Below are 18,132 nucleotides of genomic sequence, written 5' to 3'. Positions count from 1 at the left end.
TAGGGGTATCTGGGGAAGTCATAGTGAAACTCAGGAAAGTGACTCTTCATCTTAAATCCTTGACGGAACTCTGGAGGAGGTGGAATCACATATTTCTCATCTATTTGTTCTGGTGTGTCTGCTTTTATCTCCAGGTCGTGCAGCTCATCGCCCTTCCTTACAGTGTCGATGTCCGTCTCCAGATACTTTTTTTCTACCAGGTCAGGAGAAATCCGCTCTTCCGGAGTCTTCTGCTCGGCTAAAGGGCCTTGCTGCTGGGCCATTGAGCAGGGTAGCCTGGGGCTCACCACGTGGATCTCTGCTTGAGGCTGATCAGCATTTGTATTGGTGAAGCCAGAGGGAGATGCTGGTTTTCCAAATGCCTGCAAGCTGTTTGGGTCAAGCACATTAGACGTCACCTCATCCAGGAACTGCGAAAACTTCAGTTTGGCTTCAATCTTTTCCTCCAGTACACACTGTAGTTTTCCGCTCTTAGAGCTGGTGTGTGACAGTACAGAGCCCCTCCCTTGATGCAGATTTCTGCTGTGGCTGTCTCCTCCCTGCTCTGCCTGTGGATGTCCTCTGCCATGAGGCCTGGTAGAAGGAACTGCTGCAAGCTTCTCCCACTCTCTGTCTCCTCTGAGCCGAGTCTGAAAAGCTTCCTGGCTCTGCTTCTTGATAGACTTGTGCAGGATGCAGGTCACCCCAGAGTTCCAGCTGTGCAGGCTGTCAGTGCTGTCACTGCTACTCCTGCTGCCTCCTGGACTGCTGCTTGGATCACTGGGGCTAGATGGCTGACTGGGAGAGGACTGGTTAGAAGCAGGGTCTATCAGCTCCTCCAGCCAGACTTGATCACCATTGAACATGGGGGTAGCCGGACTCAAGGGGGCCCATGACTTTGAGAAATGCTGGCCCTTCTTTGCTGTGCCTCTCTGAGAGAGGGAGCAGGCTTTGCTGCCTGTCCCATCCATCGGCTTAAGTCCAGTCTACACAGATGTGTCCTCTCTCTAATTGTTTTAAATGGCAGATGATCCATGGTCCAATGGATAGCTCCAATTTTAAAGAGTTCTAACCCAATCCTGCCTCACTATTGTGCAAGCAACCTCACAGTGATCCAATACATTTCACTCTAGGCTGAACAGATGGCCTCCTTCAGTGCCAGGCTAACTCCCTGCTATGACAGGCAAGGGCATCCAGAGTCTGAGGCCACAGTCAAATACAGTGAGAGTCACAGTTAATCTGCAGAAGCTCCAGGTTTAGGTTTACTGACAGGGAATTTTCATACAATCCTAGCAAGTGTCTTTACTATTTGAGCAGACAGTGCTGGTCTTAATTAGACTGTCTATTGATAGCAGAGCCGGCAAAGCTTTTTCAGCTTTTTCCAGGTCAGTGGTTGTAGAAGAGAATTGATCCAACAGAGCACATGGCAGCTGACACACACACACACAGACTAGACGGGCTTGTCGAGTAATTGATTGCTGGGATCTCATTAATATCTCATTAAAAGAATAGTCGTAATCATTAAGAAATTCTAAGAGAAATAACAAGTTGGAATTTGAGTTGTCTGTTACGGAATAATACCAAAAGTAAGCAAGTGAACTTTAGAAATTGTTTTAAAGTTTGCAATTATACTGTTTTATTCAATCTATACCTCTCAAATGTCTCTGTGTTATGTGTATATCCCATAGTGTATGTTAGAAGAAGGACCTGCATTCCAAAGTCCTGATTTTAGCTTTATGGCTTTTACCATCAACTAACATTAGCAAAGCATCCATATAACATAGATTCAAATGCCTGCTAATTACTGGTAACTAACAGGAAATAACATGCAAGAATTTCCATCATCAAAACTGCAGCAGGCTTTTACTAAAGGTGAATGAAGAGGAATCTAACTATATTAAAAATGCACCAAAAAACACACGAGGATTGGTTTAGTTAGCTACCATACAGCTGTTGGCTACGGCTTGACTGCATCTGTCTGTGGTCCCTGATAATAATAATAATGCAAATTTTAAGTCTTAATAAAAGTTGCAAGCAGAGTGGAGTGGAGTATAAAGTCTTACAAAGGGATGAAGTAGCTACAAAGACAGAAACCAAAACTAAGGAATTAGCCTAACTTACCTTATTAGCGTAACAAGCTTTAGCTTAATAAATATACTAATCTGTTGTTTTACAGGGGTCTCTTGTCTTCTCTACTTCTCAGTGGCCAGATGTAGCCTGTTTATTATGTGACAAAGGAGCAGCTGAAAGTCGTTTCTATTACAAAGATTATTTGCAGTGGGGGGAATAGTTATTCGATACCCTGTTGAATTTTTAAATAAGCTCACATCCAAAGAAATAAACAGTGTCTAATATTTATGGTAATTTTCATTTCATGGAGAGAGACAGAAGATCAACGAAAGTACATCAAATAAAAGTTACTCAAATCAAAATTATATCCAATATTCTGTGGTACCAGGGGCCGATCATTGACCCCTCAGTGTAGTGGAATTGTCCTGTACCCTCAGCATAAAACAGGCCCCCTGATATGCTCATTTCCCATCCTGTCCAAGTCTTAGCATCTTCAACTTTTTCACCTCAAGTTCCACCTCCTATGTTTTTGTTATTGCCCCCATCTCAAAACCATTCCTCACAGCAGGTCTCACTACCCTCTTGTAAACCCTCCCTTACACTCTTTCTTGTATCGTTCAGTCACAAATCTCCCCTGACACTCATTTCCACCCTGCCTGCACCCTCTTCCTCGCCTGTACTTGTAGTGAATAAATCCAAAAGTGGAGTTTCTTTTTTTTTTTTATTACCAAATGCAATTTTAAAATTGTCCACATATGTATAGAGTAAAATATGCACATTTGTGTGCTGTCACACTGCTGCTGTCAGAATTCCTCTTTAAATTCACTTCTTCACATTTTGTTGTTGCACTTCATTGTCTTCTAACTCTCAGGTTAATCATTTTCTGATATGCATGCAATCTGTGTCATGAGGACAGCTTTCCAATATTGGAGCATGTATTCTTATGGGTATACTGTAGCTGTAATGTTCATCAATATTCAGGTGGTTATATAACTACATCAATAACACCTCTGTTAGTCTGTGCATGGGTGGAGTGTAAAGACTGGCAAGTGAGTGTTTGACAGATATAAAAGACTGCATTAAAGTTCACAAAGTTGGTCTGAAAATTAGTCTTACAATACACGTTCAAGGCTAGGACACAGGGAAGGACACGTTATTTTTAACATGTGGTTGTCTTCTTGGCTGGAATGATCATAAGTGTTTTAATAGTCAAAGGCATTATGATGTAAATTAATGTCTGAGCTTACAACAACAGCAGACCTTCAGCTTGTCCAGCTTGCAAAGTCTTTCTCCAAGATTTCAACTTGGATCAGACAGAAATAAAACACTGTGCTGTAGCCAGATTGTTATGGAGCATCTTGTTGTGCTGTAGCCAGACTGTTACGGTCTCAAGGGGTATCATTAGTGCTGCATCCGATATGTAGGGTTTTAGCCATGACTGGGTGGCCTGCTGTTCGCATGTGTTCCCTCAGACTTGGGCCCCACACCCCGTCTACTGCTGCATCCCATCGGATTTACCCATGGGACCACCCTGTCTCCTAGGAGCACCTAGCCTTCAGCAAAGACATATCTCCTCATCATTTCCTTCCTGCTCCATCCCTCTTCCCCCCTATTTCTTCAGGCCTTCTCCATTGTGCTGCCATTTCTCACCATTTTCAGACTTTCCAGACAGGCTCAGGCTTCTTCTATGATGAATGTCTTTAATAATCTCTTTTCAATCTCTGGAGGAGGAGAGGGGTGGAAGCCAATTTAGAACTATCGCCCTGACGGGAGAGACTGTCAGCCCATGGCTGCCCAGAGGTAATGGTGCTGAAATGGATTCCTGCTACAAGCGCAGAGGTGGAGATAATTGGTGATGCTTCCTTGCTCACTAGTTGCACCCTGCTTTCCCTTGCCGGCTAGTTGTGTTGCTGCCTGGCTGGGTTGAGCCCCTGCCGGGACCACACTCTGTGTCCTCTACTAAGCCCGGAGAGCAGTCTAAATGCCACAGCTGATCAGCACTGACCATGAAGTACTATGACTGTATGCCGTTCATCTGTTACTACGGCTGATCTAATACTGCTCTCCCTTCTGCCCACGCAACCTCACGCTAAACACTGGTTGGACGAGAAACAAGTGTGATGCTTCTCAAGATGACAAAAGCCAGTTTAACTTGTAACTCAATTACATGAAAAAGAAATGCAGGGTACATGCATCAAAGACGTCAGAGACAAAGAGCAGGCCATTCACTCGGGCCAGATAAATCTAAAATGCTAGAAGAAAAACAAATCTTTTATTTCCACTCTGCACTATTTAATGTTTTTACCCTACAAACTGATATAATGTGCCAGTGAATTAATAGCTCCTAAGGAAGTCTTAAAGCGGCATGCTATCACCAAGCTCACTCCCTCTCTGTCCCCCTTGGATTTTCAGAGCAACAGTGATGAGTGATTGGTTTCAAATCATTCAAAGCATTTTCAGAGAATCGTTTAAACTCTTCCCATCATTAGATATGTGTATTAGACGCTCAGGCCTAGAGCTTCCTAACTGTGTTTTGTATCTTAGGTGAGCCTGCCGATAATATCTAACAGGTGCACTCATGAAAGGCCAAAAGGAGGAAACAGTGTGCCGATGTGGCTTCAGTTATCCATCTCATGCAGAGACACTTGTCAATGCCTCCGGACCTGTGGGGTCGCTTTTAGAGAACCACACTGTGCAATCAAATGAGAATAGGCTAAATTGAATAAGAGCCAGCTCATTCTGGAGGTGTAGAAATAGGTTTCCTGGGATCCCTGCAGAACACACAGTTAGGTCTGCAATAACACTAGTCAGGCAGCAATTACAGAAAAACATAATGCATATCACAAGGGTGATGAGCATCTGTTTCAAACAGGCAGTGTGTTAGCATAGACAACAGCAATCTTTAAAAGGTATCCACCAAAAGTTCTGCACCTGATCAAAGTTTGTTCTGCAAAGCTACATTCCTCATCTGAATACTGTAGATTAACAACATCTCCGTCTATAGCTTTGCGTGAGAGTGTATGCACTCTGCATTATGTCTCCATAAGAAGCGTAATGCTTCTGAGGAGGGGGACCAGATGACCTCAATACATGCGATTATTATACGACAGTCTTCTTTCAACAAATAATGCCACAAAACTTACTGTGTTCCACAAACTCAGTCACACAGCAAATGGTGAGCGTGGCATCGTGCAGCAGATTCACTGAGCTGTTATCGCAAGTGCTGACCATCTTCACGGGTGAACAGACGAAGAAGTGAGCGCCACCTGCAGAAATCCAAACTTCATCACCACAAACTCACACTATAATTGTATTTACAGAAAAAGTGGTGAAAGTACATTCACAGTACTCCACTTGAGTACCATTTTTAACTACTTTAGTTTCATACCACAATACTTTTGCCTAAGTACATTTTAGCAGGGAACACTATATGTTTCAGCCTATTACAATGATATGACAGCTTTGAAAAGTAAATGAAAACAAAAAGGCGCTGCTTTGCCAGTAGTTACCTAACAATGAGCGTGAGTACAATTGTTGAGTCATTTTTCATGTAAAAATGTCAAACATTCCATAATTGCAGTTCTCAAATGTGAAGATAAGCTGCTTTTTCCTTTTAACAATTTTACTATTTTGCAGATTCACAGAATATTAAGGAATTACTGTGATCACATTTCTCACCGTTTTTGCAACTTTTGCTAGCCAATTGAAAGAATCACTGAAAAAACTCACTAAAATAATATATCTGCTAATAGCTACTTTTGTTGCAGATTTTTTTTTACACTTTCTGAGTGCTTATATCACTGAAAAAACCTACTTAACACCTCCTATGATGCACCTGATGTGCAAGTTTAGTGACCCCTATGTGCACCCTTTGCTCTTTAAAGGCCTCTGACATTTTTATTGATATGGTGTGGGATTTCCTGCCTTTGGCATATTTCTGGTAAGAAGAAGCTCTAAAATTATCCAAACTCTTATGTGTAGCACATCCTACGACCATATCTGCTTTTCTTTTAAATGGCTTATCTATGCATGGCATCTTCAAACAGTAAGGGGATTTTTTTAGCTTTCTTATAATGGCTGTTAAAAAAAATGATTCCTGCAGTTTGAAAGTGTCCTCACTCTAGTACCAAAATATACAGGATTTGTTTGGACATAATATATTTGTAGCTCATTACTGCACAAGGAAATTATATCACCCAGTGTTTTATAACAAGTCACTTCAGTGCTTGCTATATAAGTCTGTCTTGTTTAGACTATTAATTTATCTTTTTTTTCTTCAATTAAAATAGTAGGGACAACTCACTGCTGTCATTTCTGTTTATTTATCTGCTTATTCAGTTGAAGATTGTAGAAATAAGTCACAGGAAAGACCAAAAGCCTCAAAAAACAGGCACAGGAAAGGTCAAAAAGGGAATATATAATATATGGCTAAAATCACCAGCTACAGGTATAGCTAATAGTAAAAAACTATCAGCTAATAGTATAAATAAGCAATGAAAGTGGTAGCTAAACATACTTGATGAATCATGCACTGTATACAATCATTGGGGTAAACACTTTAAGAAGCTACAGAAGCTAATTAAAATTATGAATTACAAGCCATTAATTATTTTTGCTAAATTATGGCTAGGAGTTAAACTGCTCTCTAAAACTGCAAGATAACAGCATAGGTAAATCATTGAGATTGTTATAATTAATAAATTTGTGAAATTGTGGACTATTGGCTAATATATTAACAACTGAAACTGCAAGAAAAAAGGGTCAAACGGTTTTAAGTATTAGCTAAACATAACAAATAAATTAAGTAAACTGCTCAATAATGTAAAATGGAAACGTAGCTTGGATGGTTAAGCCAGTGGTTTCGTGGCGACTTTTACTGAAATGCTGGAGACAACTGAAGACTTTGAAATTTCACTGAAAAATGAAAGTGTTGTGTTAGCAAAACAGTTGATTGAACTTATGACATTCGATTAACCAAGTGATTTCTCATAGTTTCTGTGCAACCTGCACCTGTTTTATTAAACCTGAAGTTTAAGCATGAAATGTGTTAAGTCCCAAGAAGCACTACTCCAGTGGTATATATGATAGGGAAAATCATGGCCACTCCAAGCCGTAACTTTAGACACACTCCTGTGGTCTGAAAATCTTTTATATTAAATAAGCCTATCTAAGAAGAAAAGACATGATTAGGATAGTAGGATGACTGTAGTTTCTGAAAAATGCAATAAAAGCTGCAGCTAACATGATAGAAAAATTACAGATTAACAAATCCTTTCTTTCTTTCTTTCTTTCTTTTCAGTATCCATTGATTCATATTGTTATAAAGCCTTTTGCCTTCATTAAGTCTGTACATTACTCCTTGTAAACATGTTCCATATTTAAGATTCTGCACATTGATGTGAAAGCCATGGTATCATAAAAGCATATCAATTATCTAATTATGTCTAATAAATGTTCCAGGATCTCCAGGATATGCATCAATGGACCAATCACGGTAATGCAGGTACAAATAAATTACTTTCCAAAAAACATTCTGAAACTCAAACCAAGGGAACTTATTTAGAGCAAATTGCTTGTCAAGAAGATAAATGCGACAGCAGAGAATGAGGGTGCTACTGTTATTTTTTTTTTCAAGAACTTTTGTTGCGGTGTCCACACAAATACACGGACAGACACACACACACACGGAAAGGGTGCCAATTATAGTAACTGTGTGATGAGGTTTCTCATACTGAGCCCCATGCTACCTTTGCCTCTAATCCTTTGTTATTAATTATATCTTCAACAAACCTACACAGTTCTTGTAGTGTCAGCACCAAGTATCCATGGCAACAGCCAGTTGGTCCCAGCTCTCAGGGATGCACACACTTCTTCTGCCTGACAAAACCTTGCTTCGTTGCAAAGCTACTCCCCTGACAAGATGAATAACTCAACTATATGATCAAATTAAAAAAATATCTTCCGCCGAGTGAGCATCCCCCCAAAAAAACTCAAATTGGCAGCGATGCTGACAGTAATTCAAGCTCTACAAAAACAGAAAGAGGGACACAAAAAATCTGTAAAAATCTGTTAAGTGTACATTAGTGAAATTTATTTTACCCATATAAGTCACTTTATATTTAATCTTCACTATCTTTCATAGCCACATTTTTCACTTTTCCTGTTATAGTAACTCTAAAAAGTCCTTTACTCCACCTTAGCCTTGGCTTAAAACAACATGACATGCAACTTACATTTTGTTCTATAAATGTAAATAGTTTTCTGTTTTTCAATGTTATCTTTATTTTATTTTTTTAACATCTTTACTGGTTTCAAGGTCTCAGTGAGTGAGAGTGCACAGGTGGAAAAAGTTGTGTAAAGACTCATTTGGGTGATGAAGGCCTCAAATGATGCACGAGTTGAGGTTAAAGTTTAGAGTTACAAAGAATCATATTAAGACATCTGTAACCATTTTCTTAAATCTGCTTCAGACAAACAATCTGAGATTGCAATAAGTGATATTTGCACTATACACCATAATCTTCAAGCCACTTGATATAAGCACTAGGTTTTGAGAAGAAGAAGAGAAGAAGAAAAAGAAGAAGAAAAATCGTATGGAATCAGCTATAACGTATATATCATATATGTTTGCATGTACCTCTAAATCTTGTTATATCAGTCCATACACGGTATAGATTAAATTTATGTCTGCTCTTCTAATGTCTTCATTCATCATCATCATCATCAACAACAACAACTCACATGATCTAGCGGACTTAAACCTTGAAAATCATCTTTCCTTTTCCCTGTCGTCATTTTTCTCTGCAACCAATTTCAGAATTAATTACACCTTCCCACCACAGACGACCTTTTTTTAATGGCCTGACTGGCTTTTCGGCAGCGAGAGGGTTCACTGTCAGTGTGTATAAAATGTGTTCTTATTTCATATACCACATATTATCTCTGCAGTCTCAGTCCAAGAATGGTAAACCTCAGATATTCTAATATATCTGAAGCTGCAGGATATAGTTCATTAACTTCTAATTAGATTTAATGTTCAGTGAGAGCACAGTGATTTGCATTTCGCTGTTCTTTCTGCGCTTGGCAGTGATGTTTTGATACCTGGAAATGGGCTGAAAGGGAACTTGGTAATCTAAAAAGAGGAGCTATTGTAGTTTTGTAAGGTTCAACATTCTTATGATGGCATTGGTAGGATGATTTTTAAGGCTTTTAATGGGCTTCTCTAAACTATGCGTGTGTTGGTATATTTTATTTTTTCTCTATACAGCTGAGTCTATATGCAGGAAATGTAACGGCTGACCTAATCTAGTTAAGCTGGAGCGCCCCCTTGTGGCTCCCTCCATCATGCACATCTAAGACGATTGAACATGGAGGGCAGAAATATTCTGTAGCGGCCCTTAAAAGATTTATTTTTGAAAGAAAGTGACTCCTTATGAAAAATTTTAAGGCTGTAAGTCAAACAGGTAACTGAAGATATGCATTCAAGTGCTGTCGGTATAATCATGGCTCAAGGATCAAGTCAGGGAAGAAAATGCCATAGATTGACTTACACTGGTTTAAAAATGATTTATTAGCAGTAACCAAGACAGTAAAACAAAACAGTCATTTACGTAAAATACAAGTCATCTTTTTTTTTTTCCATATTCCAACTTGAAACCACAAGAAAGGGGAAGGAACAACTTTCCAACCTGGAAAACAAGACTATCCCAGAGGCCCTGAATGCAAAGAGGAGCACTTACAGGTAAATAGCACCACCTAGCGGTGGACAAAAATACCTTTAAATGTAAAAGCTCTGCAACCAAAATCCTATTAAACTATAAATACCGAGGTATTATATACATAATGTGTCATTTTTAAAGCAAATAACCTGTGTGCCAAAAATATGAAATATTAGTATAAACTGCAGCATTACACTAAAAACCATTGATCTGTTTGTGTGTGAGTCAGTCAGGCCTTCTCAAAATGCCTTGAGATAAATCAGAAGCATCCTAAGGAAAGAAAAGAAAAAAGCAGCTCTGTAGCTCTTTTATAGAAAGATGTTGCTCTCACTAGGCAAACTCTGCCTAAACACAACAATCTGACAGAATCTTTAGTATATTTTTATTTCACATGAAGAATAAAGCAGGAATAAAGGGCCTCCAAATAATTACAGTACCTGCAGTTAGGTACTAACCAACACTGTCAAAACACAACAAATGGGGTTTCATCGCATTCCTTTATTTATCCAACTACTCGCTGGTAGAAGAGTCAAATGGTGTAGACAAGCTATCATTGTGTTACCACAATGTGAGTACAAAAATGAAAAAGATTGAATATACCAGCATATAAAAACATGTGAGTGTATCTGTGCAACGTCTTCCTGACATTTAGTTATGCAGGCCATTAAGGTACATATTTATAAAATATAAATTTCATAAATATCTGCAAACATATACAGATGCATACGTAGATGTAGTCAGTCCACCTATAAAGTCTAATTAGAGCTTGTTGGCTGACACACAGACACAGCGTAAACAGCCTAAAGAACAAGATCAAGTTTTGTGGCACTACAAAAATAAATGAGTACAGTAACACACAGAAACAGCATCAGTGCTCCTTGTAAGCTGAAGTTATTCTACCTCCTAAAATCCCTTTTAAAATATGAAATGGGTGAGGATTTTGCCAAATACCAAAAATAATGGAATTGGTGATCTGTACCAGTACTTATATATGTATATATTTATATATATATTTGCCAAAAACCTCACAGATAAAAGGGATAACTTTTTTTTTATGAACATAATAAAAAAAAAAACAGCATAAAACTTATTCTGCAGATCTTTCAAGTGGTAAGCACATACATTAAAACCGACCAAAAGGTTGCTTTTCCTCGACAGCAGTAAGTGAAAGTAAAGCACCTAGTGTAACCCTGGTGTGAAAATACATTCTCCTGTTCAGCAGTTATACCCTCTCATGAGGAAAATACTTATTGCCAATTCATGAGCATAATCCTTTAAAAATTACGATTCCTTTAATGGACATTTTTTTATGAATATAAATATTTAATTTGGAGCAAAAGTAGTGCGAATGTAATATTATTTTTTTAACCATTCTTAGGTTATTCCTTTTTTTCAGGCTGCTCGATGAGTTTGCCCTTATGGTACTTTTGTCCGATTCCATAGGGGACGTGTGCGGATATGGTTCCCAGTTCCATGGCCCCTTCAATGTGGAACATCTGGTCGTCAAAGAAGATGTGCGGCCTGATCTTCTGAAGCAGGGGCCCTTTAGGAGCCCCCGCCAGGAAGAGAGCCTCGTCGATCTCCAGGCCCCAGCTGCGGAGGGTCTTCAAGACGCGAGCTCCGGAGCTGGCAGCGCTGCGGGCCGTGACCAGGAAGGTTCGGATGGGGCAGTTCAAACGCTCGTTCTTGGCATAGAATTTTCTCTGGAGCTTTCCCAGGGCCTCCAGGAAACACTTTAATGGTCCCTGAAAGAGTCAAAGAATAAAAGTGAATTGAATTTAAAATGATGACTGTGAAGGTAAAAAGCTGTGTGTGCTAGGTTAGATTTGAAGAAATCCACTGCAATGTGTTTGCTTTTATTTACATAGAGCCCTCTCTCTTTTAAATCATCTTTCCATTTGATGGATGGTTGCACTACTTGTAATCTGAACTGATAATACCGAAAATATATACACAAGCACAAGCACACACAAGGAAAATAAATGCTTCAGATGATGTGAAACATATTTACCAACTCACAAGGGGGTTCGTAAACCCCACAGATAATTCTCAGAGCGTAATATGCTCATATCAGCAGCTTGCACTGTAATTAATGAGGAATCTAGCAGGGACCATTAGTATGCGGTGACAGCCAGTACTGTCTACTGATACTGAGTCAGCTTCTGAAACAGCAGTTCACCATGACTGCACAGTGAAACTATCTACAAAAACAGAGAGCAAAACACTTGTTAAAAAGTGTGAATGGCTACACTTATAGTATTTGACTAGTGGCTCAGTCATGCAACAGTAAATACAGGACGACATCCTAATAACATAAGGATCATCGGCAGTTGCCTGGTGATAGCATTGAATTTTTTTGGATATGGCGTTCAGTTACAAGTGGTATGGAACACCCTCAGCCTCTGGGTGACCACTTTTGATTGCAAGGTAATTGCACAGGTTGCCTGCTGGGAAGCAACCCGTCTCCAACATGTTGCAATGGATCTGAGTCAGTCTGCACCGATGAACAGAACATATATCTCTGCAATAGGGGACATAGCCATATGCCAACTGTATGCATTTTGATTATATTGCCATACATATATATATATATATACATTTTCATCCTGCATCAACTATGTCACTATTTGTGGAGGGATTTTTGTTCTGTGAGGTTCTATCTAGATTTTAAATGTAACCAGTTAATATGAATTTCTGTGCATGTTGTTACACGCCTCTGCAACCACTATTGTCTTTGCAGTGGCAGTGCAAAGTCTTCAGATGTCTCCTGGGCTGAATTGATCACACCTGGTTAGGTGTGTGTAAAGCCATGCCTGAGACAGGTTTGGAGGGGCATCTTTTATTTTATGTAAGCTATAATTAGGCACTCTCTCTGTGTCCTTAAACCTTTTGAAAATGCTCACTTCTTGTTTCCTGAAGAACAAAATAAGTGATGTAGGAGAAAATGGAAACAACCATACGTTACCTGAGCGAGAGGTTTGTTCTCAAAATGTTTCTCATGCTCAAAGAAAGTGTCCAGGCCATGCTGCTTCACGATGATCTCTGACTCGTCGGAGAAGAGGACAGCGTCACCATCAAACGCCACTCTCAACTGAGTGTCGCTTAGCTCCAGCTCTGTGTCCGGCGTGAACATTGTGGCAGCAGCAATTCCTGATGAAAGGTAAGCGAAGCAAGGATTAAAATCTCGAAAACTCGGGTCTAAATACAGTATATAGTATGTACACAATAAACTGAGCCTATCAAGATCCCTTAATTCACTTTGTTTTAAATAAATGTCATGGTTAAAACACAAGCTTATTCTGTGTTCATTTGAATGGTGGGTGGGCTGTAAATCTCATGCTGCCTTCAACCAGATATTTCTTGCAGTTTAGTATGAAGTCGAGATTTCCCTCTGAAGCGTGAATGAGTCACAAAGTCAACATTGAGGCGTGTAAATATAAGAAGTACTTAAACATCTAGAAGCTGGTGAAGGAAGTCCAAGACTCTGCAAAGTACTGATTAAAATATTAGACCAACATCACTTACCTTCATCTATGGCCTGTATGACTTTGTGTGCACTTTTGGAGAGGTAAAGATTTGTCAGGTAGGCCTTCAGGTAACCAATAGGACTCTTCCCTCCTGTCATGCAGAATCTTTCTATGGTCAAATCTGAAGCAAGGAGAAAAAAAAAAGTAAGAGATGTGCGGAAAAAGAAAGACTTCCTCATTTTAGATGCGTAATTGCTAGACTGATCCAACACCACACTCAACACTCAGACCTCGACGCAGCATACCATAGTGATTAATGCTGTTAATGAGGCGCACTCCCACTTGGGCATGGTTGTTGGTCATTAAGACAATATCAAACAGCTCCTCGCTGTCTGGGTAGAGCTCCCTCAGTCGAGTGTTGACGTTCATCAGCGCCTTAAGAAAGCACAAAAAAACAAACCATGTTATACACCCAAAGCAAGGATCTTGCATGTGAGTCCTCAACAGAAGTAACCACTATTCTTTTGGTTAAATCACACTTTTAAAGCAATGCAGAACCAAGTCAGTGCAGCTAGGATGCTTGCTATGGGTACGCATTACAGTGCTGAGGATTTCGTGCACCTATCCACGAGGAAGCAGAATGGTTCAAGGGTTAAAGACAATTAACCTTTAGCACTTAATTTGCACAACTTCTCAAAGTCACAGCTTGGTCAGATCTCCACACAGAAAGGTTACGCACATATTTTTACATTCTGTGGGACACTTTCCCGAGACGTTACTCTGATGTCTGCCATAAAATGTCCATAAATCCTCTGAGGGCTCACAGCGAGACAGGTCATCACGATTTCACATTTTCTCCAGTATCAAAGCAACTGAATGATAGTTGCCTGTATATCATTTGGTATATTTTTAATGGAGCTAATTTGCCAAAAATGGGAACAAATATAAACTTTATAGAGCGATGATTGGTTGGTGATACATAGCAAATGGGTGCACCGGCAGTGCTGCCAGCAATGACTTAATAAATTAATTCCTAGCTGGCTTGACCTTTACTATACATCATTCACCACATTCTTGTCTGTCTTTACTTTTAACTACCTAGTGAAAAAAGAAAAAAAAACTTCCTGCAACATTATAATTCTTGATGCCATGAATAGTTTTTTCCCCCTTGATCTTCATCCTTCAGCTGCTCCCTTTAGGTGTTGGCACAGTGGATCATTCACCTTCATCTCACCCTATCCCTAGCCACCTCCTCTTTTACACCAGCTCTTTTACACTGCATCCACGAACCTTCTCTGAGGTCCTCCTCCTACCATTTTATTAGTGCCGTCATCTCCAAATCACAGCAGGTATTACTACCATCTTGTAAACCCTCCCATTCACTCTCGCTGCTATCCTTCTGTCTCAAATCACCCCTGACACTCGTCTCCACTCACTCCACCCTGCCTGTCCTCTTCTGCACCTCTCTTGTGAACTGTCTGTTGATTTGGATGGTTCAGACTCATCTACCTTCACTACCTCTCCTCCTTACAGCTTCACTCTTACACTTATTCACACACATGTATTCTGTCTTGCTTCTACATACTTTCATTCCTCTTCTCTCCAGTGCATAACTCCATCTCTCCAGACTCTCTTTGACCTGCTCTCTACTCCCACTACATCACAATGCTGTCTGCAAACATCATAGTCCATGGAGACTCCTGGCTGACCTCTTCTGTCAGCTTATCCATCACCAGCAGATCTCTGATGTAGTCCCACCCCCACCTTGAACCCATCTGACAGCTACATCTAAAATACCCTCTAGGTAGAGTAGACTTTCTGGGCTGCATGCATATGAGAAATTACTATTAAAAAAGTCATATTTTTTATTTCATGCTGTGGGCACTACCAGTATATTTTCATCCATATGTTATTAACCGACAGTCAACTGTTGGAATAGAAAGTATATATGTATTAATGATAGGGCCCTTTGTATATTATTGCACAAAAACACACTGTGCTGATAATTTGTTATGTTAAATGACTTCAACCTAATACATTAACTTTGCATTTAGTACCATATTCATTAACGTTGTAATGCTCTGTGTTTGGACAGTTTGGCTGTTATGAATGGCAGGAGTGGCTGTGGTACCAGCTGTGCCACCAAAGTTGAAACAGTCATTATAAACCACAGGGACAGTGACTGTCAAACGAGAAAACCAGAACTGTAACTCTCTGTATGACAATGAACCTGATAAACCTGTGCAAATATCAGCTCTCAGCACCTATCAGGCTTTACAGGAAGTAAGAGCACAACTTCCCAGTTTTCTTTGTTGAAAAATTATTTGATTTCCTAGCTTGTACCATGTCATTGTAACAAGTAGTGAAACCGGTTTTAAAACAATAAAGAAGTTAAATATTAAGTAATTGGTGGGGTGTTGGGTATTTCTCTTATTTTAGCCATGTTTGCTCTAGCAGTGACAACAGCCAAACACTTGTTTACACCACCTCCTCTTGGGTGTAGGGATAGATATGCAGCCCCTTGTTAGCTATTACTGTTTATCAATAAGTATTCCCTGGCTTTAACTATGTGATCACAGACAGTTGTAATAGTGAATGAACACTTCTGAGGGGACACGCCCTGCACAGACCTGCAGCAGGTTTGACAGTCCAAGGGCCTAAGCATACCTTGACGAAGGGAAAAGCAGGTCCTGGTTTTAGGGGCTCGTTTTCATGTTCCTGCTGGAAAGCGACATACTTCTCTAAGCCCTCTTCCTCAAAGATCTTCCTCTCGGCCTTCATGTTGAAGAGAGTGCGAGAGGAGACGGCGATGGTGACTGCATTCTTGGGTTTGGGCTGGGGGCGGATAAACAAGAAGGAGAAAAAAGAAATGCACGACATGTTCAGGGGTTTGTTACCCAAACAACTCTTCGTGAAAGTATATAACACAGCAAACATGCTTACGAAAAGGAAAATAACATTAAAACACTCACAGGTCTGGGTTTGTTAGATTTGAGGTTGTCGAAAGCAGCTTTAGCCGCTGCCCAGTCTTGTTCCTCGGCGCTCTCTTCACTCGACCCTTTATCATTGGGCTTAATTTCACTCATCTTTTCTTTTAGCTTATAAATGTCTATAAACAAAACTTTAATAAACCTGATTGAGGGAAGCCTGTCACAACTCCAAAACTTTGCGGAAATGTAAAGTAAGGGGAAGCCTAATGGGCGTATCTTCCCGTAGTGACGTCAGCAGTGTGGGGTAACACTTGGTTGTTTATTAACGACGAGGAGAAATCTGACCTGGTATTGTTGGCGTTGTTTAATGCGGACTGTTAAGAACAAAGATACCCTTTTATCATTAAAATTATTAAAATATGCTTTTGAGCTCCCTTATTTTTTTTTTTTTATTTTTTTTTATTTTTATGTTGTATTTTGTAGTTCTCGTTTCTTTTGTGTGTTTCTTTTTACTTCTGCAATATTTTATTTTATTGAGCTCACAGGCAACCTAGATCCACTTGCTGGACTCTTTTATTGCTTTCGTAACTGTCTTAATCCTTCATGTCAGAGATTCAACACAGTGCTATTCTTCAGACATGTTCATACTGGCATGAAAGCCTTATGCAGTTGCTGCAAATTTGTCAGCTGCACATTCATGATGTGAATCTACAGGTCCAAAACACCCCGAAGGTGCACTGTTGGATTGAGATGTGGTGCGTGTGAAGAACATTTGAGTGCAGTGAGACAGCATGCTGTCCTGCTGGAAGCAGCCATGAGAAGATGGGTACACTGTGGTCGTGAAGGGGTGGACATAGTCAGCAACAATACTTGGGCAGGCTGTGGTGTTTAAACAAGGCTCAGTTGGTACTAAGGTGCCCAAATGTTCCAAGAAAACACCCCCACATAATTAGACTACCAGCAGCCTGAGTCATTGATACTGTATGATAGATCTATGCGTTCATGTTCTTTTAAGCCAAATTCTGACCCTACCAGCTGAATGTCGCAGCAGAAATCAAGACTCATCAGACCAGGCAATGTTTTTCCAAACTTTTGTTGTCTAATTTTGATCAGTCTCTGTGAATTGTAGCCTCAGTTTTCTGTTCTTAGCTAATGTGGTCCTCTGCTGCTGCTTCAAGGTACGGGTGGTAGTGTATTCAGAGCTCTTGGTCGTAAGAGCATCTAACAGTCTTGTTTCTGCCTTGGTTGTAACAAGTGATTGTTTAAGTTACCTGGCTGTGCAATCGCGACTTCGCCAATTTAAGATGTAAGCACAGAATAAACTCCACTGCAGTAGCAGGCAGTGGGCACAGGTGTATAGAGGTACATATTTATCAACATGGAAAGTTTTAAGCCTAATCGTGAAGGCAGAAGGCTCTGGCTCCCATTCCACTTTTAAATATTCTCTGAACCACCAGTAACCCACGTTACTTCACTTCACTCTCGGACGTATCACAACAGATACTGCTAAAATGTAAAACATAAATGTGCCGCTCCATCAACACACACAGCTATCACACATTTGTTGTTTTTATTCTTAAGATGAATTATTCTTGAATGAAGACATTGATTTGACACAAGTAAAAATATGGTTGATTATATTTATTGTTAGTTAAGAATAAGTTACGCGAGGGTGAAAAAAGAAAAGAAAAAGGATGAGGAAGGGAGGGGAGAAAGAAAAAATGGTGAGTGATGGAGAGTTGGTAGGAGAGAAAGGGAGAAGAGGGGAGGTGAAAAGAAAGGGATATAAAGGAGGAAAGAGAAAGGAGGAGAGAAACTCCCAACAATCCCCTCTGAGCAAGCACAAGGCGACAGTGGTTAGGAAAAACTCCCTTTAAAGGAAGAAACCTATTGCAGAACCAGGCTCAGGGTCATCTGCCTTGACTAGTTGGGGGGTGAGGGTGAGAAAAGGAAAGAAAAAGCATGAAG

At 40.0% G+C, this 18,132-nt stretch overlaps 1 protein-coding gene and 1 long non-coding RNA gene across 2 annotated transcripts; one reads left to right on the top strand and one right to left on the bottom strand.

The window, feature by feature from the left end:
* The first annotated feature begins 9,411 nt into the window (after positions 1–9,411).
* Positions 9,412–10,546, top strand: LOC109194912 (uncharacterized). The gene is made up of 2 exons (XR_002056661.2): positions 9,412–9,512; positions 9,713–10,546. It is a non-coding gene; the product is annotated as an uncharacterized LOC109194912 (long non-coding RNA).
* nt5c1bb (5'-nucleotidase, cytosolic IB b) lies at positions 10,246–16,441 on the bottom strand. The gene is made up of 6 exons (XM_003446281.5): positions 16,207–16,441; positions 15,902–16,069; positions 13,540–13,669; positions 13,293–13,415; positions 12,733–12,917; positions 10,246–11,512 (listed from the first exon to the last, which is right to left on the bottom strand). Exons 1-6 carry the CDS (start codon positions 16,318–16,320, stop codon positions 11,147–11,149), a joined length of 1,086 nt encoding a protein of 361 aa, XP_003446329.1. The 5' UTR covers positions 16,321–16,441; the 3' UTR covers positions 10,246–11,146.
* Positions 16,442–18,132: the final 1,691 nt, after the last annotated feature.

Source organism: Oreochromis niloticus, linkage group LG15 (assembly GCF_001858045.2).
Source record: "Oreochromis niloticus isolate F11D_XX linkage group LG15, O_niloticus_UMD_NMBU, whole genome shotgun sequence".
In the NCBI taxonomy this organism is placed as follows: Eukaryota; Metazoa; Chordata; class Actinopteri; order Cichliformes; family Cichlidae; genus Oreochromis; species Oreochromis niloticus.
Note: the sequence above shows the minus strand (reverse complement) of the source record. Positions and strands in the feature narration are given on the sequence as shown.

Coding starts and splice junctions, on each gene's coding strand:
- nt5c1bb (XM_003446281.5), bottom strand. CDS start 16,320: ATGAGTGAAATTAAGCCCAATGATAAAGGGTCGAGTGAAGAGAGCGCC. Junction 13,670..15,901: donor CTGCTTTTCCCTTCGTCAAG/GTATGCTTAGGC, acceptor TGCTTTCTTAAG/GCGCTGATGAACGTCAACAC. Junction 13,416..13,539: donor TAACAGCATTAATCACTATG/GTATGCTGCGTC, acceptor TCCTTGCTTCAG/ATTTGACCATAGAAAGATTC.